The sequence below is a fragment of the Pseudorasbora parva genome, chromosome 13 (genome assembly GCF_024679245.1).
Source record: "Pseudorasbora parva isolate DD20220531a chromosome 13, ASM2467924v1, whole genome shotgun sequence".
NCBI classification, from domain to species: domain Eukaryota; kingdom Metazoa; phylum Chordata; class Actinopteri; order Cypriniformes; family Gobionidae; genus Pseudorasbora; species Pseudorasbora parva.
The window spans coordinates 11,476,996-11,502,920 of record NC_090184.1 but is presented as its reverse complement, the minus strand read 5'-3'; the positions used below and the strand labels follow the sequence as shown (position 1 = coordinate 11,502,920).

The 25,925-nt window shown below is 36.6% G+C and overlaps 1 protein-coding gene across 4 annotated transcripts in view; it reads left to right on the top strand.

Annotated features, from left to right (window-relative positions):
* Nucleotides 1-25,925, top strand: part of mtor (mechanistic target of rapamycin kinase) — a 301,563-nt gene that overhangs the window by 217,118 nt on the left and 58,520 nt on the right. For all 4 annotated transcript variants that reach the window (XM_067413178.1, XM_067413177.1, XM_067413180.1 and 1 more), the window contains exons 37-46: nt 1,081-1,196; nt 10,941-11,058; nt 11,917-12,114; nt 12,454-12,554; nt 14,640-14,736; nt 15,147-15,245; nt 16,528-16,650; nt 21,526-21,708; nt 23,908-24,042; nt 24,444-24,618. In XM_067413178.1, coding sequence (XP_067269279.1) covers nt 1,081-1,196; nt 10,941-11,058; nt 11,917-12,114; nt 12,454-12,554; nt 14,640-14,736; nt 15,147-15,245; nt 16,528-16,650; nt 21,526-21,708; nt 23,908-24,042; nt 24,444-24,618 — 1,345 coding nt within the window. The remainder of the gene's footprint in view (nt 1-1,080; nt 1,197-10,940; nt 11,059-11,916; nt 12,115-12,453; nt 12,555-14,639; nt 14,737-15,146; nt 15,246-16,527; nt 16,651-21,525; nt 21,709-23,907; nt 24,043-24,443; nt 24,619-25,925) is intronic.

Below are 25,925 nucleotides of genomic sequence, written 5' to 3'. Positions count from 1 at the left end.
ACGTGATTTCAGCTGTTGGGCAGTTTGACACACAATCTGAATCATGACGCAAGCTCTCGCTTGTGCATGTGGATAATCTAAAAACACCTATAAACAAGTAAGCTGCATTTCAGCATCTTCATTTGAGATTTTCTGCTTAAAGTGTAATTCAGTCGATCTGTTCATGTTCTGTCACGATTCACGAGCCATTTGTGCTGTTTTGGATTGTGTTAGCTGAAGAACTGCCCTTGTGTGAGCTACTGAAATAAGCCAATCAGATCAGAGCTCAACATTATTATTCATGACCCTTCCAAATAAGGCAAAAACAGACCATTTCATTCTAGGGACAATTTCTAGGGTTGTAAATGGACCTGTAAATATATAAGCCAAATACCCTCTATGTAGAAATCAGAGAACAATTTCAAATATAGTTTCAACTCATTCTTGGGCACCTTTAAGTAAAAATGTTATCCACATTGTTCATTTTGAAAAGATTTTACAGTTCATTGTGAGAACTGTGACGTTAATGGAAAAAATTAACATGCTTTTGGCTGTTCTGCCAAATGATTTACATTTAAGAGGAAACATCTTAGCTTTTAATGACAGTATAATTACGTCATGTCAGTGTCCCATAATACAGCTTATGTTATGTCTGTGAGTTTACATAAGTCCCAGGCACTAAAAATCACAGACCAAACCTAAGAGCCAGTTCCTGCCATCAGCACAGCATTGTGTTAACATTAACTGACATACACACATGAAGCCTTCAGCCTCATTCAAATGTTGTTGTACAGATATGAGAAACAAATACACAAAATTACTAAAACATATTGTATTGTATATTGCAAATGGTCACATTAATAGAAACACAATTGACTAGTTGTTTGTTGTTGAATGAACTGCTTAAATTAGTCATGGAAAATATATAATGCCATGACCAGTTTATTGAAGTCTCTAGAAAATCAGCTGTTGTAGAATAGGGTTTAATGCTCATCGCTGGCAACTAGTAAGTTGTTGGTTTAATCATGAGCCATTACTATTGTTTCAGGAATTTACTTGCATGATATATTTAGGCATGTGTTCCATCTGTATCTCTCTCAGATTGATGCATTCCAGCATATGCAGCACTTTGTGCAGGGGATGCAACAGCAAGCACAACATGCCATCGCAGCTGATGACCAGCAGCACAAACTGGAGCTGCACAAACTAATGGCACGGTATGTACAACTCACAACCATATGTTAAACCTTTAATTAAAAAATACAAATAATTTTATCAATATTTGAAAATAGTTTAATTATAATTTAATTTAGTATTGGACGTGTCATTGTTGTCACTACGCTATCACTAGATAGCTAGTTAGTTTTCTATGTGTTACTACATATTACAAACATAACTTGACTGACAATAACCTACGTGGATGTCATGTCATGTGTATAACGTATCATATGCATGCTAGTTATAAAAAGTACAATTGCTCTTTAGTCTCTTTACATTCGTTATAAATGCATAAGTTCTGTTTAGTGAGAAACTAGCAGATGCAATTTATATTGTTAACTATATGTACCGTGTATATATATATATATATATATATATATATATACACTTTATAACTTTATTGTCCTAAAAGGCAATTCTTGTGCAGATAGCAGCATAAGTACATTTTCGTATAGCAACACAGTATAATAACACACATCAAATAACACACATTAATAACAAATCATTAAGAAAAGCATTAGCAGCAGGTATAAAGGAGTTTTTGCGTCTATAAATATACCATATTTCCTCAAATAAAAGCCTGTAGTCAATTAAACAGCGGGCCTCTCATATTGGCCAGGGGTGTGGTCAGCACGAACAAATAAAGGCCGGTCTCAAATAAAGGCCGGGGGAAAATGAGTGAATAATCTTCTAAATGCCGTTAATTTAATTCAAAACCATCCTGATGCCATGTGCCCCGATGCGAGTCATGCCAGTGCGACACATACTAATCCTTGTCTCTTCTATAGTTAACCTAAAAACTTTACAGGGATTGCTTTAGACTTAGACTTAGAAAACTTTAATGTCCTCAGAGAGGCAATTTGTTATGCAGTACAGACATATTAACACAATCCACAATACAAACGTTATCCACATGCACAATATAATAAATACAAAACACACACAAAAAAAAAAACTTTCACATATGTTCTCCAGTCAAACTCCTCCCCCATACCTTATTCGATTGTGTTATTGCCATTGGAATGAATGAGTTTTTAGCTCGGTTTGTTCTAACCTTAGGATATCTATATCTACGACCAGAAGGGAGAGGCTTGAACTCCACTGAAAGTGGATGGGTGGTATCCATGCAAACCTTGTCTGCTTTCTGTGCCAATCTCATCAGATATAGTTGGTACAGATCTACCTGTTGTGTACCGATAATTTTTCCACAGGCTTTAACAATCTTCCCCAATTTGTTCCTATGGGTGATGTTTGAATGTCCATACCAGCATACAATACAATAAGAGAGAATACTTTCAATAAAAGACTTATAAAAAAAGAGACAGCATTTTGTTATCAACATTAAAATAATTAAGTTTCCTAAGAAAATATAAACGTTAAACGCCATCGCATGTGCCATTTTAAATAGGCTACTGTAGTCTATGAGAGATGCGACGTCTGTGAAAATACCGTGTCACCAGGCAGGCTACAAATATCGATCTTCAAAATGCGTGCATCTCAATCTGCTCCGTCAGTAGTCAGGGCACTGATCAGGGACTGACAACTGAACTAGGGATCTGATTAAGACGCACCTAATATTAGCCTCTTTTATGTCTTCTTAAGGGTGTTGCACCCAAGCCTCGAAGCTCAGCTCCGCACAGCGCCGCGTCGCAAGCCTTGTTTATACTTTCGCCTGTCCCCGCTGACTGTGCACGCTCCTCCCCAAACAGACGAGGCATTTATACTCGCCGCGCTCACCCATGTGCTACTCTTTGAAATGACAGACGGCGATTCAGAGTAATTGTTCTATAAACCAACAGGAAAAAGCGTTGAGTAGAAGTGCACAGGTGCACAGGTGATGATATTTATTTTAATACATTTCACCAAAAACCACACTACAAAATAATGGTGTAAAACTCAGTAAACCTTGGCTTGATATTATTACTTGTGACATAAGAACAAAATATGCACTAAATTAACAATCTTGTAAATATTTCCTAATATCATTAAACTTTAATGTAGTGAAAATCGCTTATTTCTGTTTTTGTAGTCTCATTCAGTAAATATAAGCACCTCATTTGTATGTGCAAACTGGGGGCCGGTGTGATGAGAAGTCAGGCTCGGCTAGATTCGCCAAGAACTCGTTCATCTTCGGATGCGGAGCTGGATGCGGAGCTGAATTATTAAAAATGTTGTTGGATGGTGATATTTTTGCAAATGTTTCTTAAAAAAATCAATTATATTTGTCCACTGGAACGATCACTTTAAATTGAACACAGTTTACATAAAGCAATTATATTTCAAACAGATGAAATTAGAAATACAGGCCTGCCCCTAATAAAAGCCTGCTTCATATAAAAGCCGGTTCCCATTGGCAGTTCCGGTAAATAAAGGCCCTGGTCTTTATTTGAGGAATTATATATAGTTAAGCTTTTCTCTGAGATAATAACAAAGAACGGCACTGAAGTCATTTTTAAGAAGGGAAGATGTGTTCTGAGTTTTGCCGACCGGATACGGCGAAAGTTTAATCTGTCAACGAGCTCTGCTTCACCTTCGTTGCTCTGGTTGGTTGTAGCGCTATCCAATTGCGTGCACGGCGTGCAGAGGGAGTTTGAAAGACAACTGTTTATCCCGCCCCTCGGATTGAGCCCTGTCAATGGTGAGTTTCCAGACCAAACATCTTGGTGTGGGTCTGGCTTGTCAGGCTAACTTCAACTATGAGAGACACACAAAAAAAAATCTGAAAATCACATTTTAATTTATTTGCAAATTATGGTGACAAGTAAGTATTTCGTCAATAACAAAAGTTAATATCAATACTTTGTTATATACAATTTCTTGGCAATGAAAGGTCAAACGTTTTCTGTAAGTCGCCACAAGGTTTTTACACTGTTGTTCGTAGTTTGGCCCATTCCTCTATGCAGATCTTCTCTAGAGCAGTGATGTTTTGGGGCTGTTAACAACTTTTAATAAAGCGACCAAAAACTGCCTGCCAACTGACAGACAAACTGGCAATGGCTTTCTTATTTAGGTTTAAATAAAAGGTAATGTGGTGGATAAACATTCGTAAAATGTTTTCTCATAACATTTTAAAGCCAAGATCGAAATACAGAACATCACACGAATATATAAAAGAACATTTTGATAAATAAACCAAAAAAAATACCTGCCTAGAGGGGAAAAGAACACTTTGAGTGTGTTTAAATGCATGTTCTTAAGCCGATTGGTCGCATACCAGATGCGAAGCTCAGCGCCGCGTATCAGATATCTCACACCAGACGCACACGTTATATACGCATGAGCTCAATTTTGAATCGACTTCTGACAGAAGAGCTGCACGATGAGTGTATCTTGTAACACAGGGTGAAATCAGTATATACATTGACGTTTTATGGGAAATATAATATAAATTTAAAATATACAACCTTGAAATGGTGCTCTGTGGCGCGGCAGGATTGTAAACAACTTCCTGAGTAGCCGCGGACAGGCGCCGAATGCTGCCGCCGGTGTGTACTTAGTCTATGGTGTACACTCATTGGGTGCGTTTACATGCACGTTCTTAAGGTAGAGGTAGAACAGGTAGTTTTTTGCCTCTTACCTCGATTTTGCGCTGCATGTAAACGCAATAACCTGCTTTCTGTCGGCTTATTGAAGTGCGCATGCGCGAAAGGTGACTTAGTGCAGATTTAAATGCATCCAGACCGAATGAGATAGCGTTTTACATGAAATAAGGACATATATCACAAACGCAGACTCTTTTAAGACCCTGAAAATTGTAAAGATTCTCATGCAGTAGAAGTAGAGGTTCAATCAAAACGCTGCATCTCTTCATGAGGGATAATAAGCCATAAATATTCCGCTGATACAGTGCACGCTTTATTTAAAATCACAACTGACGTAACATTTGAAAAACTCAGAGTCAGATATGGACATTATTATTTTTTACGTTACTACATGGAAATAACCTGGTTTATTAATAAAGTCATGTAAACACGGTTTACTTGCATTGTCAGTTTACTGGTTTGCATGTAAACAGGGAAAACTGATTATTTCAATAAGCTGAATTTTTGAGTTATCAGCGCACTGGGGTGCATGTAAACGCACCCATTGAAAACATTGTGTTCGAATTTTAAAGAAGCCGCGCTGAGCTTCGGCGGGGTTGCACACCGGACGCGAAGCTCAGCGCCATGCAACGTCTTTAAAATATTGAGCACTCCCATATTGCCAAAATGTATGATCCTCGTTTCATAACACCAGCGAAGATTCGACTGTAAGATCGGTGGTCGAATCCGTCTCCGCATATCGATGCATCGAATCTTTGACTATTCGGGTCACCCCTACTGACAACAGTAGTCTGGCCAGGATATTGTCATTTAAAAGTTGTTGTTGCAGCCCTCAACTGATGTTGATGTTGACATGTTGTGTTTTGGCCTGAAGCTCTACCCTCCACCTATCTACCAATCACGAAGTCAGTAGTGTTTCGGCATCCGGGTTGCGAGCTCTGCTCTAGTTACCACAACTGTGTTTGTCAGCGCATGCTGCTTTAAGTCAGACAGTCTGAGACACTGATTGCTGCTCTGCAAAGTGTGCAGTTAGCTTGAGGTTCATCATCATGAGTTACTAGGACAGACCAGTTGATAACTTTGTTTTATTTAACCCTATATCTATTCTCAAGACTCTGTGTTGCCACTATGGCAACAAAGCCGCTAAAAGTGGCGCAAATGAGTATTGGTTTGATACTGGACGTGTCATTTTGATTTTAAACGCGGGAGGATTCCGTATTTCACGGGATGGGTGGCAACCCTAGTCGCAGCAAGGGAAATGCTAATATTCAAGCATTTAGGCGATGGTTTAAGCTAGATTTTCCCATGGTTTGTGTTGGATAGGTATCGGATCATATTTTTTTCTCCCGATCTCTGATCTAGCATTGTGGGCCAGTATCGGCACGATACCGATGATGTGGATCGGATCATCCCTAGATTATATAGTGCTCTCATGATCATGTCATGTGCTTCCCTAGTATTTTGTGTCTTGTTGTCATTGATTCAATGTCTTGATTGTTTTCAGGTGTTCCTTGGTAGTCATCAATCTCAGTGTATTTAAGGCCAAATGTTTGCCTAATGTTTGGCCAAATGTCCAGGGCCTGAAATGATCTTTTTTGACCAGCAGCCACAGTGAATTTTTACCAGTCAGTTTATTTTTTTGCCTCATAAAGGTAAAAAACAGGAATTACACAAACATTGTTCTTTAACTTGTAAGAATAAACATTTAAGTGCTGTCAAGTCTTACAAGTTAACGAAATCAATATAATAACTCTTAGAGAATATATATATATATATATATATATATATATATATATATATTATGGGTGTAACGATACGCGTATTCTTATTGAACCGTTCGGTACGAGGCTTTCCGTTCGGTACGCGGTACGCATTATGTACCGAAAGGTTCTTGGACTAATTAATTAGATTTGGAAAAATAAAAAAGTGTGTGAAATATAATAATATGCGTTCAACAAGGTAGCCCAATAACCAAAACGACATAACAGGCAATGCCCCTGACACCGCCGAAGTGAAAGAAAAAAAAAACACCAACTATGATGGTGTTGGCAAGAGTGATGGATAAAAAAACAACGGTATGTCGCATTTTCTACATGATGGTACAGCAGCAGGAATAATTAATGTCATGTCAATCAACTAATTTACGCTGACAACAAGACGATAAAAAGGAGAAACAGCCACAAATTATCCCACAAACTATCCCCGCAGCATTTAGACAGACATTTCCAACTTATTCAAATGGCAAAAGACATCACCGCGGCGAGTGGTCCATTTATAACCGCGAATATGAGACCTTACGCCCGTTTTACACAAACTCCGTCTGCAGTGCGTAGTCTATGCGGTGCGTATTTGTTCCGTACCCATGTTAACGGTTGCGGACTGCAAACGCAGCATATGTGAAAGCACAACAGGGTGTGCGGCTCCTGCACCACATACGCACTGCAGACGGAGTTTTAAGAACATGCTTAAAGTAATTGAGCCCCGTTACAATGTTCCTTCACGAGCCCATTTCAGCCAGTAATTCCTGCTTTGTCCCAAAAAACAAAACCACAAACAGAGAACCAATTGGCCAAAGCAACAGCGGTTGCTCTGACAACAGACGGCTGGATGTCAAGGGCTACACAAAGCTACCTGACTGTAACGGCACATTACATTATGAATGGGAGCTGAACAGCCATGTTCTTCAGACACGCCCCCTTGAGAGTCAAACAAGTGAGTATTTGGGGGATGACAGAAGCAGTAGTGTGTGAAAAAAGTGTGGAGAGAGCTAATGTAAAGAGCTAATGTCTTATTCCTGTAACTACATAGAAGATGGGTAAAGTATAGCTCCATCATTGTTCAATGTAAAAAAAAAAAAAAACAATCATACTTTGTTAGTTTTAATAAAAAAATAATTAAAAAAAGGTAATTTATCTGCCAATTTTTTCTTTTTGCTATATCTAAAACATACCGAACCGTACCAAACCGAACCGTGACACCAGTGTATCGTATCGAACCGAACCGTGATTTTTGTGAACCGTTACACCCCTTATATATATATATATATATATATATATATATATATATATATATATATATATATATTTTTTTTTTTTTTTTTTTCTTTTTCTTTTTCTTCTCCGTTTTATTCATTGATTTCCCTTGTCAAAGACAGTTATAAACTGACTGCTGCTAATCTGAGTCCATAGATATAGACCTACCGTAGCTCGTATGTAAACAAATCACACACGGCCATGTTGATGGCTGATTTAGTCATGTTAGAAAGGTCTTGGCAGCTGTTAGTTACAGAACTCAGGAACCGTTAAGCAGAACTTAATTAATAGTATTATTAATTGTAAAGTTACCAGGTACCAGACATTTTCTCACTGGTTGCCAACTCCCAACATGCACACACACAAATGCAAAAACTCTGAATCCTAGAGTATGACATTTTATTGACAAATGACTGAAGGATTGATTTGACCAATAAAACCTGCTGGGTGGCGGGAGTTTGTGCATAATGATTTTCAACAAAAAAATCATGAACAGAAAAAAACTAGAGAGCATTAACTCTAACTCTAAAATTGCATTTTTTGTGTGTTTGTGTGTGAATGAATAAACAGTTACCCTAATAATTGGATGACTTTTGGTTTATCCATCTTCTAGCTCAATAATAAATTAAGTAATCCATACAACTAAAAATAATCCATACAACTCCAGTGAGATAATAAGTGCCCTCTGTAGTGAAGCGATGGGGTTTTGTAAGAAAAAAATATCCATGCTTAAAACTTTATAAACTGTAATCCCTGGCCCTGGCTTCTGTGTTTGGCTGAAAGAAGAAAGTCATATACCCCTAGAAGGGCTTGAGGGTGAGAAAATTATGGAATAATTTTCATTTTTTGGGGAAAAATATAGATATGAATTACTTTTTTAATAGTAGACGCTTTCTAAAGACATATCTCATGTCTGTGTGGCAACTTCTGGCAAGTATTCACTGAGTTTCAGTTAATTTTTTTAACGCATTTCAGAATGAGGTTCAATCAATCAATCAAACTTTATTTGTATAGCACCTTCCAACAACCAAAAGGAGGATCAAGGTGCTTTACATTTAAAACAGAAAAACATCTACAATAAATAATATATTAATACATGAAGCAATAACCAAAGGAACAGTTACACAAAATACAAAAATAAAATTCAAAGTGCCACAGTGCTACTGTGTGTTAAAAGCCAGTTTAAATAAATGCGTTTTTAACCTGGACTTGAACAGGGCCAGGTCTGTAAGAACACGCAGGTCTACTGGTAAAGTGTTCCAAAGTTTAGGAGCAGCAAAAGCAAATGAACGATGGCCCCACTGCTTGCACCGGGACCTCGGAACAACTAGCCTCATCTGGTCAGCCGACCGGAGGGCTGTGTTTGGACGGTGGACACTTAAAATCTCTGATAAATAAGGTGGCGCAAAGCCATTAAGAGCTTTAAAGGCAAACATTAAAATTTTAAAATCAACACGGTACCGAACCGGGAGCCAGTGGAGGGAACAGAGAACTGGACTAATATGGCTGTGTCTAGATGTACCGGTTAGAAAACGAGCAGCTGCATTCTGTACCAGTTGGAGACGATGGAGTGAAGACTGTGCCAATGTAGAGTGCGTTACAGTAATCAATGCGTGAGCTGATAAAAGCATGAATTGCCTTTTCCAGATCACTCTGGCACAGAAAAGGCTTTACTTTGGCTAAAAGTCGCAGCTGGAAAAAGCTTGCTTTGACTACAGAGTTAAGGAGGCAATAAAGAATCTGGGGGTGATTTTTGACAGAGATCTGAATTTTAACAAACAAATTATTGCCTCACTAACTTGAGGGGTTGTGCGTGATGATAAATCGTGGTGTAAAATAGAGGAACCAAAAATGATGTATTCCGTTTTACTCTCATTCAGATGAAGAACGTTTTGTGAAAGCCATAGTTTAATATCAGACAGGCAACTATGCAAGGAGTCTAGAGCTGAACCATCATTTGGAATCACAGGCATATAGACCTGGAGGTCGTCTGCATATAAGTGGAAAGAAAGATTGTGCTTGGCAATAATGGAACCAAGAGGCAACATGTAAAGTGAAAACAGAACAGGGCCAAGAATGGATCCTTGTGGCACTCCAGAGGACAGAGGAGCAGTGGATGATGAAAATTCATTGATCATAACTGAAAAGCTCCTGTTGTTCAAGTAGGAGCGAAACCACTGCAGGACTAATCCCTTGAGGCCGACCTGTTGAGCAAGGCGGACGATAAGTACTGAATGGTCCACAGTGTCGAAAGCTGCTGTTAGATCCAGCATCACCAACAGCACAGATCTTTTAGCATCAAGGGATAGAAAGATGTCGTTGTGGACTTTCAGCAGTGCAGACTCAGTGCTATGTCGTGACCTAAAACCAGACTGAAACTTTTCTAAAATTTAGTTATTTGCTAAGAAAGGCTCACAGAGACTGGGATGGCAGAACCTTTTTTTTCTTTATTTTACACAGTTTTGTCATTATTATGAGTGTACACAAATAAAAGTATACCTATTACTGTTTCAAATGATGTATTGCTCATTTGACAAAATACTTGAATATTTTAAGTTGTTTTCACTGTTATGAGGGGAAAATTCAGTAGTTGACCCCAGACAGTTAATGCAGTTATCCACTGCTTTCTCAGATCTGCTTGTGCTGTATTGTCACTTTTAAAGTGTATTCTTCCATTGATTTCTGAAGATGTTCTGAAAACAACTAATACTGTCTCTGGAAAGGTCCATATTTTTTTATATATTTTATATGTATTTTTTTAATTGATTTTAACTTGGTGACTACAACACCTACATGACATACACAAACTGGTAATTAGTGAGTCACTTTATTTTAAATCGGAAGTACATCTCAAAGCACAGTGCAAGTAGTCAATTCAGGTAAGAACAAATAAATTGCTTAAACAACAGTTGATGAACTTTAAGCATGAGTTTCCTGGAAGTCTGGGCCCCTTGCCTACACAGCCAAATTCCGTCCAGTGAAAGCAGTGCCAGGTCAGACACCTTACCACATAAAAACACCTAATGTATGAATGAATGAAGCCATATGCTTTTAGTGGGATACTTTCCCTGCTTTCTTGGTAGCTTAGGCGAGATTATTTGTATAGTGGTAACTGGAAACACACAAACCATTTTCCATGTTTTTTTTAATGGGTTTGTCCTCTGTGCAGGTGTTTTCTGAAGCTAGGGGAATGGCAGCTCAGCCTTCAGGGTATCAATGAGAGTACCATCCCTAAAGTGTTACAATATTACAGTCACTCAACGGAGCATGATCGCAATTGGTACAAGGTATGTTAACATCACAAACTTTAAATCTATGTGGATAAATTTCATGAAACCTGTCAAGAACCATGTCTATGTTATAACCCCAAAATCTAATTCCCATTGATCCTCATTAGATGTTTATGATACATGATGCATGAATAATAATAAAAAATAATTATACAGTTTGAGACCACTGATACAAATCCCTTATAAAATTTAACAATGTAGAACTCTATTATAATAATATTAAAAGTGTCATGAACTGGCTTTTTACATTTTTTAGACTGTTTTCTGAGGTCAACTTATTATGTTTGCGTGGTTTTTACATTCAAAAACATCATAATGAAAAAGTAATAGGCTATTTTACCCTGGTTTTGAGGCTCTCTCCTGCATGCTCCGTTTTTATTATTACTCAAAATTAAAAGGGTTTTTGCTTAAAACAAGCAAAATAATCTGCCAATGTATAGCTTGTTTTACCTCATCTAGTTTACTGATTTATTATATGCTATATATAGGCTATTTATCATACAGGCCTAATGGAAAAATAAGAAACGTGAAATACTCTTTAATACATCAAACTCGTTTTTTTATTTTATATATATAAAGTTTAGGTAAAGTTAGGTAGTTTTTTTTTTTTTTTTTTTCATGTTTAGCATGATAATCCAACTTTTTTTTAACAGTGTAAATAAGTCAGAATGCATGAAAAAGCATTACAGCTGTTATTTATCCTGCAGCTGTCTCTTTGTAGTTGACAATTGTTTTCACATGGATTGAAAAAAACATACTAACAATTAAACTGTTCAGTAAAGTTGTATGTATTTGGATCTGTAATTTTTGTTTTCAATTTTGTCAAAACTAAGATAAAATATATTGCCTCTGCAGGCCTGGCACGCTTGGGCAGTAATGAACTTTGAGGCCGTGCTTCACTACAAGCACCAGAACCAGGGCCGTGATGAGAAGAAAAAACTACGACATGCAAGCGGTGCCAGTGCCAACAGTGAAGCTAGTAACAGTGACAGTGAGGCAGACAGCACAGAGCACAGTCCTTTACCCTCCCCTGGACAGAAGAAAGTCAATGAGGTGAGGAATAAACCAAAACCAGGCATAAACATTGAAGTATTATTAAAAGGTTGTGTGCAAAGCTTCTCCAATATTGGCCTCTACTGCATTTCCAAACAATTTTCTAAAACACGTAAATAAGTCTAAAGCAAGGAAACAAGTTTAAACAATAAAATGGATTTGGCATCTTTCATCTTACATGAAATCTAATGTGTTTATCATGCCATATGAACAAATCTTCCAAGTAAGAAACACATGCAACACATAAAAAATTAACATGGATTTACATATGAAATTATTCTATTTATGTTGGAATTCATGTCATATTTATGGTTGAACTCTATGGTTTTTATGTTGCAGGATTTGTCCAAGACACTCCTTCTGTATACAGTGCCAGCAGTGCAAGGGTTTTTCAGATCTATCTCACTCTCACGTGGAAATAACTTACAGGACACACTGCGGTAAGTCAGCACTAAGTACTCTAACGTCCGTTTCACACATACTCCAGTTTCCAGTGCGTATGCGGTGCATATTTTTTTCCGTACCCAACCCATGTTAACGGATTACAGCTTTCACACTGCACACGGAATGCGGTCCGGCGATCCATTTCAGGAGTGGTGTGCATACAGCAGTGATCATACAGCAACATACAGTGATCGTTTCCACACCGAGTCCGTTTTTTGCTGTGCTGGATCACAGAATTAAAGTGACAGTGCATTTTTCGCATTAAAACAACCATGTATTGATGCAAAAATCTAGTAATTTCACCACATATGCATATAATTTGAATATCATTTACAATTCTACTCTGTTTCAAAGTAATCACATGTTTTTTTGCCTCAGGTAAAGCAAGGAAAATAACACCATACCTGGCATTTAGCTAATAGGAGACATAATGGATAGCACTCGTCCTTCCTCCTTTCTTGGAGGTGGAAAAACAAAGTTCTTTATGACCTGCTAGATTTCTTGTAAAAAAAAAAGAAGCTTTTTTTGTCTATTGTAATGTGTGTGATTTTAACATTGACTATAACATAAGTTTACATTTTTTAAGTTTTGCCACTTGCATTGCGTGAGCAACGTAATATATAAATCTAAAGGCTATACAAATATAAAGGAATTGAAATAAAGGAATTGAATAATACGTTGTTTATATTAATGCTTTTAAATGTGTCATCTATGAAAGAGTGTATATAAGTGAATTGCAATGATGACAAGCCATGCTCAGTAACCTTACAACTTTTACATTTAAAATAAAAATAATGAATAAATGCTGTGTTTGTGGTATACAGTCACGAATCAGTTACGTGCTGTGCTGCAAACGCGGCATATGTGAAAGCACAACAGCGTGCATCGCTCCTGGATTGCATACGCAATGTAGACGGAGTATGTGTGAAACTGTATATACATTTTCTGTATATACATTACGTACATTGGTGTTCACATTGGCATTTTATCAACAAATCTAAAGATATAGAACCTAAAGGTGTAAAATATGCCTTTAGGTTCTACACAACCTGACATGGTCACAATTAATGGTTCATTAATTGCTTTTATTATCTATATTTCGCCAGAGAACTTACTGACCATCTAAAACAATGCTGTGCTATGATCTTAATGCACTCAGTCTATGTGGGTAGCCTACATATCATGGTATTTTGACCAGCTGAGAACTCATGAAGAGCTTATAAAATGTATAAATGAGAAGAGTCAGGAATCTCTCAATCACAAACAAACGAAAATCTGCTGCAAGGAGACACATCAGCTTAGTAGTATCATAACAATCTCCTAGAGCAGTGTTTTTCAAACCTGTCCTGGAGGCACCCCAGCCCTGCACATTTTGAATGTCTCCCTTATCAGAGTGTGATAAATAAGGGAGACACACAAAATGTGCGGGGCTGGGTAGCCTCCAGGACAGGTTTGAAAACCAATGTTCTGGAGCAGGGGTGGGTACTTCCAGTCCTGGAGGGCCACTGTCTTGCAGAGTTTAGCTCCAACTCTAATCAAACACACCTGAACCAGCTAATAAATGTATTCACGATTACTGGAAGGCTTCAGGCAGGTGAGGTTTATCAGGGTTGGAGCTAAATTCTTGCAGGACAGTGGCCGTCCAGTACCAAGTTTGCCCATTCCTGTTCTAGAGGAATAATGTACAAGCAAAACAACAGAGCACTCTAAAATTCACAATAAAAAAGGAATTTAACAGGGACAAGTCTATGTTATATGATAGTCTCTAAATCTTGACTCTTCGTGAATGGCATTTATGAGCAAAAAGAGCTTGTTGAAAATAATTTTCTAGAATATGAAAGATTTGAGCTGGGTATATAATTAAGATTAAGTTGTGGTTTCTAGATGAGTTGTTAAAGTCACCATGAAATAAAAATTGATTTGCCCTCCAAATCTTTAATCTTCTTTTATAACGTGCTGAAATGCAGATATCTATATAGAGCACCTCTCAAACTAAAAACAACTATTTAATATATACTGAATTCAAGTACAATCATGGAGTAACTTATTATGTAACAATTTTTTTTTTCCTTTTCATTTAGAGTCCTGACCTTATGGTTTGATTATGGCCACTGGCCTGATGTGAATGAAGCTCTAGTTGAAGGTATTAAGACCATTCAAATAGACACCTGGTTGCAGGTAAGACCATTTCCAACTTTCTAGACACATACAGGGTCATGATTGCAACAAAAATTAAGTTAAATCCTTAAAATATTTTGCCATAGGCAGCAGAACTTTGTGTACACGTGGTTTCATGTGCTTTTTTTAGATTTGTAGATCTGCACATATCTAGCATTTATTTGGTTTTATGCTTAAATTAAGTATACATTTTAAAATAAGTATCAATTTGCTAATGAGGTAAGAAAATAAACTTAATTTATAAAGTCTATTTTGCTTCCCAAACAAATGTATAGTTGTTGTAATGTTTTTAAGGATATTTGAATATTTTTTGCAAGGCAAAAATACTGATATTAAAGAAAATTTCTAAATGGCTGAATTTCACCTAAAATTGCTGCAAAAATATGTTTTATCTTCCTCCTTATAATCAGGTTATCCCTCAACTGATAGCGCGAATTGATACCCCACGTGCACTGGTGGGACGTCTTATTCACCAGCTACTCACCGACATTGGCCGTTACCACCCCCAGGTATACATTAAAACATTAGAGAAATGCACATAGAAGCTCCATCTTCATAATTACGTGCCATAATATAGGCACATAGGCATCATCTCACATCATCTTATTTGAAAATATGTGTGCTTCTTTCACAAACTTCTTTGATATTGTGATTATGGGGTATTTTTGAAGAATTTTGAGGAAAATAATGAATTAAATAAAATTTGGAATACGGCTGTAACATAAAAAAAATATGGATAAAGGTAAATGCTGTGAATACTTCCGAAGGCACTGTAGTACCATTTGTGTTATTTAATAGTTTTGATGATTTCATTATTATTCTAAAATGTGATACCAGTAAATAGTCGTGACAAAGAATGAGTAGATGTGCCCATAATTTTAAAGGGTTACTTCACTGATTTTGCATATGGCTTTGTATCAGTAGAAACACGGGAGTATATTCAAATAATTGTCCCCCCCTCCATATCCCCCTGAGACGAGAGATTTATGTGTTTTATTTCTGGAAAAAATCCTCTGATGACGCAAATATTGTCAAATTGTGTCATCTGAGGATTTTTTGGCCAAAGGCTAAAGACTACAGCCAATAGAGGGAGCTATTTCCGCATGTTTTCAACCCGCTCATGGGGGGTGAGATCGCTCTCACAGCACTCAGGCTGCGGGCCTTCATGTAAACAGAGCTGTGTGGAGCAAAGTGAGTGTTTCAACTTTTTAAATGAATTCCTATGAAAGTTAAGCTTCTAAAGGGATGAACAGAAAACACGCCAGACTGAACACGTGCTGTGAATGACTGCTGCGGCCGCAATTACCTCAACTCTCATCACGAGAGATTATTCGGCTCATTCATCACAATGAATGTAATCTGACTCCTGCTGCTTTGTGCCGTGACACTCGCTCGGCGGCTCACTCACCATATATTGAACAGACATGTTCAGTTTTTAATTGTTTAATTGTAGTGTCTGTTTTCTAACTAAACTGATTTTATGAAAATGAACACGGCGGGCAATTGATTCAGTAATCCAGTAGCGATACCTTTGGGAGTAGCCTCGTAGGGAAACAAAGCAAGTGCATTCTGGGATTGGTTGTCTTTCATCCCCATGAGACAAAAATACATTTTCTGTCTTTTCTCAGTCTAGAAGGTACCAAATTCAAAAATAAATTCACATTTCTACTACATTAATGAGCCAGTTTAAATGCAAAGCTTAATTCTAAATCACTGAAGTAACCTTTTAACTGGTTAGTGTGCATGAATCATATGGCGTGATACTTAGGCTTTCTGTTTGCACACTTAAAGGCTTTGATTTATCCACTTACTGTGGCCTCCAAGTCCACCACTACTGCCCGCCACAATGCAGCCAACAAGATCTTGAAGAACATGTGTGAGCACTGCAACACGCTGGTCCAGCAAGCCATTATGGTATGAGTTCACTTTCAGTTTGACTGTCTGAATAATAAATGTTTTATTAGGTACACATTGGCCCTTCACTATGTTCTGCTACCTTTTGGCTGCTTTTGCTCAATCCGACAAGCTTTATACAATGTGCTATAAGAATGAGATGGAGATGTCCATAAACAGTGAGATTTTCTGTGAATGTGAGTTTGTGAAGTTTTTTTTAAGGGGTCATAAATTGAGAAATCAACTTTACCTTGAGCTTTTGAAATATAAAAGGTTTTGGTAATATAAGAATATCCTGTACGTTTTAGAGCTGAAAACTTCCTTGTTAACTGGGTCATGAATTGAGAAATCAACTTTTGATATATAAAAAAGTGTAAATTGTGTGGTGAAACGCCACTTCTACAGAATAATAAGTATGTCTAATTCAGTAGCCCAGTCCACTAACTCGTGGGCTGTTCAGATCGCGCTAGCCAGCAGCAATAAACATACCGAAGAAGTTAGCAAGATATTGCGTTATTCTTGGTTGTGGAAGAACACAATCACTGCATAAGCTTCCTTCAGATTCTAATATTAGGAATGTGGGGTTGAATTTTATTTTTAATGAAGTACAAAAGACATTGTACATGTGTTCACTTCATATCGCAGCGTAAATTCATTTGTAAACAAGTCTTCGGTCTATACTGGATTTGCAGACATATTGAAATTAAAACACAATGCTGTGCCTTCTATATGTGACCAATCACAGAAAGTAGGGACACAAGTCAGTTCTGGGGCATTTTGAGTTATTCACAGATTCTGAAAGTGTAGTATCCAAGCTTTCTAGCGATGTGTAACACATGGAAAATATTTGATAATATTTGATAATCTAATAATATTTGAAGAAGTTGTGGCCATTGTGGCATCGCACGTCAGGTCCATAGAGAGAGCTTTATTCGGGCCATTCAAATTCTGATTTTGGCTGCCTTTGAAACCATAAATATCAGACTACCTAAGAATTTCAAGTAAATTGGCTACACTAGAAATTCGTTCTCATTGAAAAACTAAACGAAAGTCACTTTAAGACTTTTATTCAAAACAATACTCAATGCCTGACCCACTTCATGTCTCCAGACCTGAATGGGAATAACATCATTATAGATAAACGGCATTGCTAACAGTGTAAATTTTTAAGTAATCGAAGGAATTATGTTTCCCCCGTTACAATGCTGTTACCGTTACTGAGAATAAAATTTGGCGTTACTATAGCTCACTTAAGCGGTTTTCATCTGAACAGGTGCGCTCTCTGTCAGGGACCTGCAGAGGTGTGTGTGTGTGTGAGAGAGAGAGAGAGAGAGAGAGAGAGAGAGAGAGAGAGAGAGAGAGAGAGAGTGCGTGCGTGCGTGCGTGCACGTGTTGTTTGTACACATAACTGATTATGATAGGTGGGTGGGAGACACAACTGATGATGAGTCATGATTGGCTTAGGTATACACGCACGCACGCGCATGCGACCAGGAGTCAGAGCGATGGCATGTCCAATGACTTCAAAGTGAGCTTTCGCAAACTGGAAGTATAATCACTACTTTTCCCTCGCTGAGGTGAAAGGTAAGAATGTTTATGTAATGTGCAACTTATGCCCAGGAAGAGTCTCTCCACGTCGGTGAACCCAAAGGATAATGTGAGCTCTGATACCAAATGAGAAGACAGAGCCACAACATTAAAGCAACCAAAACTAGATTTTTCTCCACCGCAAACTCTTATCACCCAGACAGAATTTAAAAAAATAATATCTAGATACATAGGTTGTGGACATGCTGCCGTTGTCGGCAGTTGAGCTGTGGGAGAGTGAGTCAGCCCGCCATACAAACAAGACTTGAGAGCACTTCTTGTTAAACTATTTACTTTTGTGAGAAAGAAAATACTTCATGTAGGCTACAATATATCTACCAGTTGTGAAGTTGTGTGACAGTTTTAGAATTTTAATGTGCACTACAAAGAGTCTAGGGCTGGCTATGTAAGTTAGGCTAATATATTTTTTATTATTATTATTTTCTGTTTTTGGTAGACTTTTCTTAAGGCGCATCATTTATTTTTAGATTTATTTGTTGGCCAGTTGGGGTCTGGGCAATAAATATTACAGTTTTAAACAATCTATTTTGTTTTATTGTTCCACTATAGTAGCCTATTGATATTTACAATAATTTATTGAATTTGATTGGTGTCTCTCACATTGTCCCACAGCAACATTAAAATAGTCTAGATTAGTATACAATGTTTTATAATAATAATTTATTCTATTTAGTGTCCATTTCATTCATTTAACGTATTATTGGGAGCATCCAAGTTATTTGACATATTTGAAGATTTAAAAAAAAGTCTAACACAGTAGTTACTTTTCCTGGTAATAAGTTACATTTATAAGGATGTAATTCAGTTACTAATTTAGATACTATTTGTGAGAAGTAACTAGTAACTATAACTAATTACTTTTTTTGAAGTAACTTGACCAACACTGCTCCAGACATATGCGCATCTTATGTATAACCTTCCTCTGCTGCTTTTTTTTAAATAATCAACATATGAAATAAATAAAAATTATTATAGGCTAATATTTAAACAAAGCCTAATTAAATAGGGTATACATTTTCTATAACCCATGGCCGACAAATTCTTATATAAAATCTATATAAGATAAAATAATGCACTCATTTCAAAAGCTGTCTTAATTTCAAAAATGTTCTTTGTTTATTAAACATTTCTTAATTCAGTTCATATTTCTAACAAACAAAATTCAAAGCCAAAATAATGAAGAAAAAGAAAAAAACTTTGAGTTACCACCATGTAAATTCAAACATTTAGTTATTTTAATTTTAATTGATGCGTGGATAACACGCCTATTTTCCATTAAAAATAAATATAAATAAAATAACATTTTGGTGCTGGGTTATACACAAACTTACCAACCTACGTTGCATACTTTTTGGAGGAAAAAAAAACCCATTGTAGATCCATAACAGTGGTTAATTGAAACGCCGTCATTTTAATAGTTTTTTATTGACATTTAGACGCCTAAATATTGCAACGTTTTTGTGCAAATCTGTAATGGAAATGTGGCTACTGAAAGATCAGTCCAAACTAATTCAAGTGGATTCAGGCCAATAATGTCCAATAATTTGCATGTCCTGCCACTCTTTTTCCGTAGCTAAAGAATCCAGCCATATGTTGTGCATAATGTCTGGAGAAAGTTTCTGGCTACAGGAATTTCTCCCATGCAGAGAGTTCTCTTTTCTCCTTGTGTAAATACAGTCACAGTTACGGATGTTCCCCATTTCTCTGTCTTTATCCCTATCAAATGTTACTATTGATATAGCCTCTGATATCTTGCGGTCCAATTCGTCTGACTCCAGTCCAATACATTCTTCCTCTTCTTCGTCTTGACTTCGCTCAGTTGTAGAATAGGGATATTATTCAGTCTTATTATGCCGCTTTCATTGTCACATATGTAAGTAGCCACGTTTCTATTGGAGGGTGGGGCAATTACAAGCTGGCTTATACTGTATGGAAATACACACGACAGGAATGGTGCAACACACTTATTGGATTGGAAAACTTTATTAATCCCTTTAGGGAAACTGATTTGCCACCAACTTCGACAATACAACACATCAAACTCAACACACAGTTAACACAGATAAAATAAGAAACTATTAATACCTAATTAAGATGACATGATACAATATCACAATTCAAAAGTACAAAAAAATTCTATACACATATATACATAGACATACATTAATGGTGTTCATTGAAACCATTATGTGAGTAAACCATGTTTTTTATATGTGATAGTATTGTATTGTTACCTTAGCATGCTGTCACAGGCTGGAGAAAACTTTTTTTTATTGGTTCATTGCAATTCGGGATCAGACTCCTAGGGCTCGCAAAGTGTGTTTTCCAGACGGGCTATCAAAACGGAAGCCCGTTAGCAGGCCGCTGAATCTTAAATAGTGAAATATAACATTACTTTCTTGATCTACGATATTTTAACCATTTAACCATTTGAGAGAGTCTCAAAACCAGTGTAGAAAATAGCCTATTACTTATAAGTTGTTTTTGAATGTAAAAACCTTGCGAACGTCATAAGTTGATCTCACACAACAGTATAAAAAATACAAAAGCCAGTTCATGACACCTCTCATTTTATAACTGACTTTAAAGTGAATTGGCATTTTTTATATTAAATGTTTTTTTTTCGCCTCCAGTGCCATATTTTTACTATGAGAAAGTAAATTAAAACAGACGGTTAACTATAGGCTACTGTGCTCATTTGTAAGCAATATAATAACAATATAAATAGAATTTTGTCAAATTGTTTATTTTATGTATTCAAAATAAAGGAGTGCCATCATACCAAAATTATAATAAATAGCCTAATGTCCAAACACAAAGAGCTGCAAATCATAAATTAATATCAGGTTTAATTATTGTATATTAGCAATAAAAAGTCTAAACTCAAGCGTATAATTAATAAAATTACAAATACAGCAATGATTCATTGGCATAATCCACAATGCATTGATATGTAGTGTCGCAGTCAGTGTAGAATTCAGGTGGTGATTACAAGTGATATCACTGGCAGAGTAAGCGCTAGTGTGTGAGAATACAAGTCTGAGAGTACAAGTTCAAGTCCTTATCAAACTCTTAGATCCTCCAGAGGATGAGAGAATAGAAAAATGAAAAAGCTTGTCTGAAAACATGGTAAATATCAACAATCGTTCAGGTACAGGAGAAGAATTGGTAAGCAGTGTTTTTAAAGCATAGCTTAGCCAAGGGTCAATTACGATCCAAAACATCTGCAAAAAACTAAATTTGTCTAAGTAGAAGCACCAGATAATCACTGATTCTCCCCATATTCAGGTAAGTGAGGAGCTGATCAGGGTGGCTATTCTGTGGCATGAAATGTGGCATGAGGGCCTGGAGGAGGCGTCACGGCTGTACTTTGGAGAGAGGAATGTCAAGGGAATGTTTGCTGTCCTGGAGCCCCTTCATGCCATGATGGAGAGAGGGCCACAGACTTTGAAAGAAACATCCTTTAATCAGGTAAAAATGCACATACTTTACAAAAGAATATACTTTTTTTTTCTTTTTTTTAAAAAAGAAAATAAGACCTTTATATGCTTAAAGGTTCATGTTACAATTATTTTTCCACAGGTAATCTGTGTTTTGAGTTTACAACAGTAATAAAAACACTGTAACACATAACTTCTTGTTATTAATCTTGTGCATCTACAATTGTTCCCAGTCATGGAAAACCTGAAACATTTGTGACTTCCAGGCCTGGAAAATTTATTGTAATTAATAAAATCTTATGGAAGTCATGGAAAAGTTTTATTTAGTATGCTCTGTCCTAAAATGTTTAATCAGAGTGCGCTAAATTAAAAACACAGTGAACTCTGGTTTGCAGTGTAATCATTCTCAACTGTCAAATCCACCATTAAAATGCTGTCTAATGAATAGCCAAAAAGGTTTAGAACCACTGGTATAGATCAGTCTAATATGATTCCATTATGACACTAACTCAAGCTGCAACAACAGTTACTGTCACTGACTCATAAACCTTCTATTTATTTTGTTACATAAAGCAATCTAAGTTCCCAAGCAGTGTTAATTATATTTTTTAAGTAACACTTTCTTTTAGGGTTCAGTTCTCGCTATTAAAGGTGGGATAAGTGTTATTTATTTCAAAACCTTGTTATTGGCCGAGTCCAATAACAAACTTGAAGCCAATCAGCAGGTAAGGGGCGTGTCTTCTATTGATGGTTAGAAGAGAGCGCTCAGGACACTGCTGAGGTCCAGGATGCTTCGATAGCGGCCTTAAGCTCATCCAGAGTATTGGGTCTTGCATCTCATCTCTTGTCAACTTTCTCTTCACAATATATTAATATATTCACAACTCTCTCTCTCTCTCTCTCTGTCTGTTTATACACTCCATTAATAAAGGAGTCCAGACATTGAAAAAAATATCAGTCCACATGCTTTTTATATTTAATATGAGGAAATTAGACATGCATGCATTCATGACACAAAAAATCTTTCACTTTTAGATAGCAAAATATGTTTTAGTAATTCTGTCAAGTACACTAAGGTTGTTACATTGTCTGCTATATATTTGCTTCTTATTTATTAAATACGGGTAATTGATTAATATAAAAAAAAGAATCAAAATTAAGATACAATTTATATCAAACAATTATCTTTTGAAAAGAGTTTTCTATAAAACAAAACTTAAAGAAGTCGTCAAAATGGAGGGCGCCAGTGCCTCTGCCTTTCAGCCTATGCCTCACAAGTGGATGATAGCCCTGAAGACGCCTAGCAACGATATACCTTTAGTGGTAGTATACCTTAAGAGTCTTCGTAGCGCGCTAATAATGTTATTGGGAAACGCAGCCCAGGTATGATGCGTTTCATGCGTAATGGAGATTCCAAAGCGTTCTTCTGTAGTTAGAACCATGGAGAGCGAACGCAGATAGTCTGTCCTATGCACCGAAACTTTTAAAAATGCAACAAAATATTTAAAGAGCATCATATATTATGTATAAGCACAGATAATATAAAAGTAAAAAAAAAAATAGTCAATATTTTTTTATTAGGTTAAGCAGTATATGGATGATTTTTTTAACCTTTTTTATTTAAGGCCCATCGACAATTGGTCTGGCCCATCCCAAACCGGAATCCTGGCGCGGTGGCTGGGCCACACTAAGCTGTGCGTAACTCCCACAGACATGAAGTGAATGAGACAGAGGCTGTCCTGTATTGTCTGAAATGTTTAACTCTGTGGTCATGCATGTGCAAAACAGATTTTAATCATTTCATAATTTTAATACATTTTTGTTTTTTCTTTTTCTTCTTTTTCGTAACTATTCATCAGTGAGTTTTTTGAAGATTGTGTTAGCTACTTCCGTACATAAAGACATTAACCACTTTTCGTTCCATACAAGAAAGTACTTTACCAGGAATAAAGATGCTGACCATTTATATCAGAAATATTTATTCATTACAAGCACTCTTGTTCATGACAGAATATTTTTATTATTATTATTTTTCTTTAATTATTAGAATGACCTTCTTCATGAATCTAGAACCTAGGGGACTCTGTGAGGAATGTTTTGTTCCATGCCTTAAGAATGTATGTACTAATGGTACTTTTTATAACTATGGATAAATGTAGAGTTGTCTAATAATTAGTGTGCATTTCAGCCTCAATCATGTTACATTTTATAACCATGGTTGTTGTTTCAGGCTTATGGCAGAGACTTGATGGAGGCACAGGATTGGTGCAGAAAGTACATGCGATCAGGTAACGTGAAAGACCTGACACAGGCCTGGGACCTGTACTACCACGTGTTCCGCAGGATCTCCAAACAGCTGCCACAGGTCTGTGAACAGTTTTTCTAAATGGTGCAGTGCTCCAATAATAATGAAATAATAATAATAATAATGAAATTAACAAAACCATTTTATTTTGGATTGAGAACAGAAAATATGAGTACATTCTAAAAATGATAACAACTATAAAACTCACTACAGGCCTATGTGATGCTGTTGAACTCATAGCCAGTGAACTATGGAAGGGAGGATTTTCAGAATGAAGACTGACTTTGATATTACCAGATTTTATATTTTGTTGTCATATATATCTGACAGTGTTGATTTGTCAGATGTGAAATTGTATAAAAGAGGTGTACTTTTAAAATGAACCTCTTACTTCTACCAGGATCTAATTATGTTAGTAACACTATTAAAGTGCACATTTATGTGAATTGCTTTGTCCACAGCTAACTTCTCTAGAGCTTCAGTACGTCTCACCTAAACTGCTTATGTGTCGTGATCTGGAGTTGGCTGTCCCCGGAACATATGACCCCAATCAGCCAATAATACGTATCCAGTCCATTGCTCCCTCACTGCAGGTTATCACCTCCAAGCAGCGGCCACGGAAACTCACCATCATGGGTAAGAGTCAAATAAAAATGTATTGGTTTGCATAGGCTGCAAATGTGTCTTTAATGTTTTTGTTTTTGTTCAGCTTTTTGTTTTTGTTCAGCAATGTTTTTGTTCAGCTTTTTTTTTAACCCCATCTTGTGATGTTTGGGATGAATCCACAGGTCCTGATTTAGGCATGTTTGTTGTAGTGAGTGAAAAAGGAGGTTGTATATACACTTATATACTTATAGTGCTTATAATATACACTAATTATAATTTTATGTATTTATTTTACTTATTCTGTATACATTGGCAAGAACATAATTTTATTGTAATCTTTTTTTAACTTTAATTGCTTAATATTAGGGTTAAGTCATATCACCCTAACTGTAGCCTACTGTGTTTTAAAATGTCCTGAGCCAACAAACATGAACAGCAACATCTTCAACAGATCTGATAACACGTAGAGCCATGCATTTATGCCCGAGCCCAACAGGCCCCGACTTTTTTACGTCCCTAGGGCCAGGCTTCGGGCCAATTCTCACGTCATACCTAAATGCGAGCTGGGCTTCGGGCCTTTTTTAGGCTTGTCCTTCGTTTTATATTTATTTTATTAATTAAAAGAAACAATGAGAAGTGCAAAGAAACAATCTCGGAAAGCATTTACGCCTACTTGGAATTTGAAATGCAGCTTGAATCTTTTGCTTTCATTGATGTGAACTCCGTTAAATCTGCATATACCGCGGGAATTGAAGATCTGATTTATATTCATTTGCAAAGATGTACGTTTTTTTTTTTTTATTACATTGTTGCAGCCATTAAAATAGTTCAGTTTTGTTTTTAATGTCATAGTAGTTATATTGTGTTTAGTTTCTTTATTAAGTTAATTTAGAAAAATGTTTAGAGCAAATTAAATTAAAGTTAAAAAAGATTTAACTGACGACCAAGCGGCCAGCGGCCAACAGTGAGTTAAACATGTTTAATCATTTTAGCCTCTCAAATAAACTCTTGACTTGTCTTGCCTATAATATAATCCACAGATGTAAAACTTCAAGCATCACAATGTTAGTTTAAACATTTAGCTTACTATTACCACCACAGTAAAAAGGCATTTTTGACGATCTGAGGCAGCCTGATGCTGCTCGCAAACGAAACGATACACACCATCACACAAAAGAACGTGCAGGTTGTCTTTTACCTTACACCTCCGCAAAATGAATATAATCAGATCAGATCTTCAATTCCTGTGGGATATGCACATTTAACGGAGTTCACATCAACGAAAGCAAAAAATTCAAGCTGTATTTTATTCAGCAGCTCATTTCAAATTCAACCAA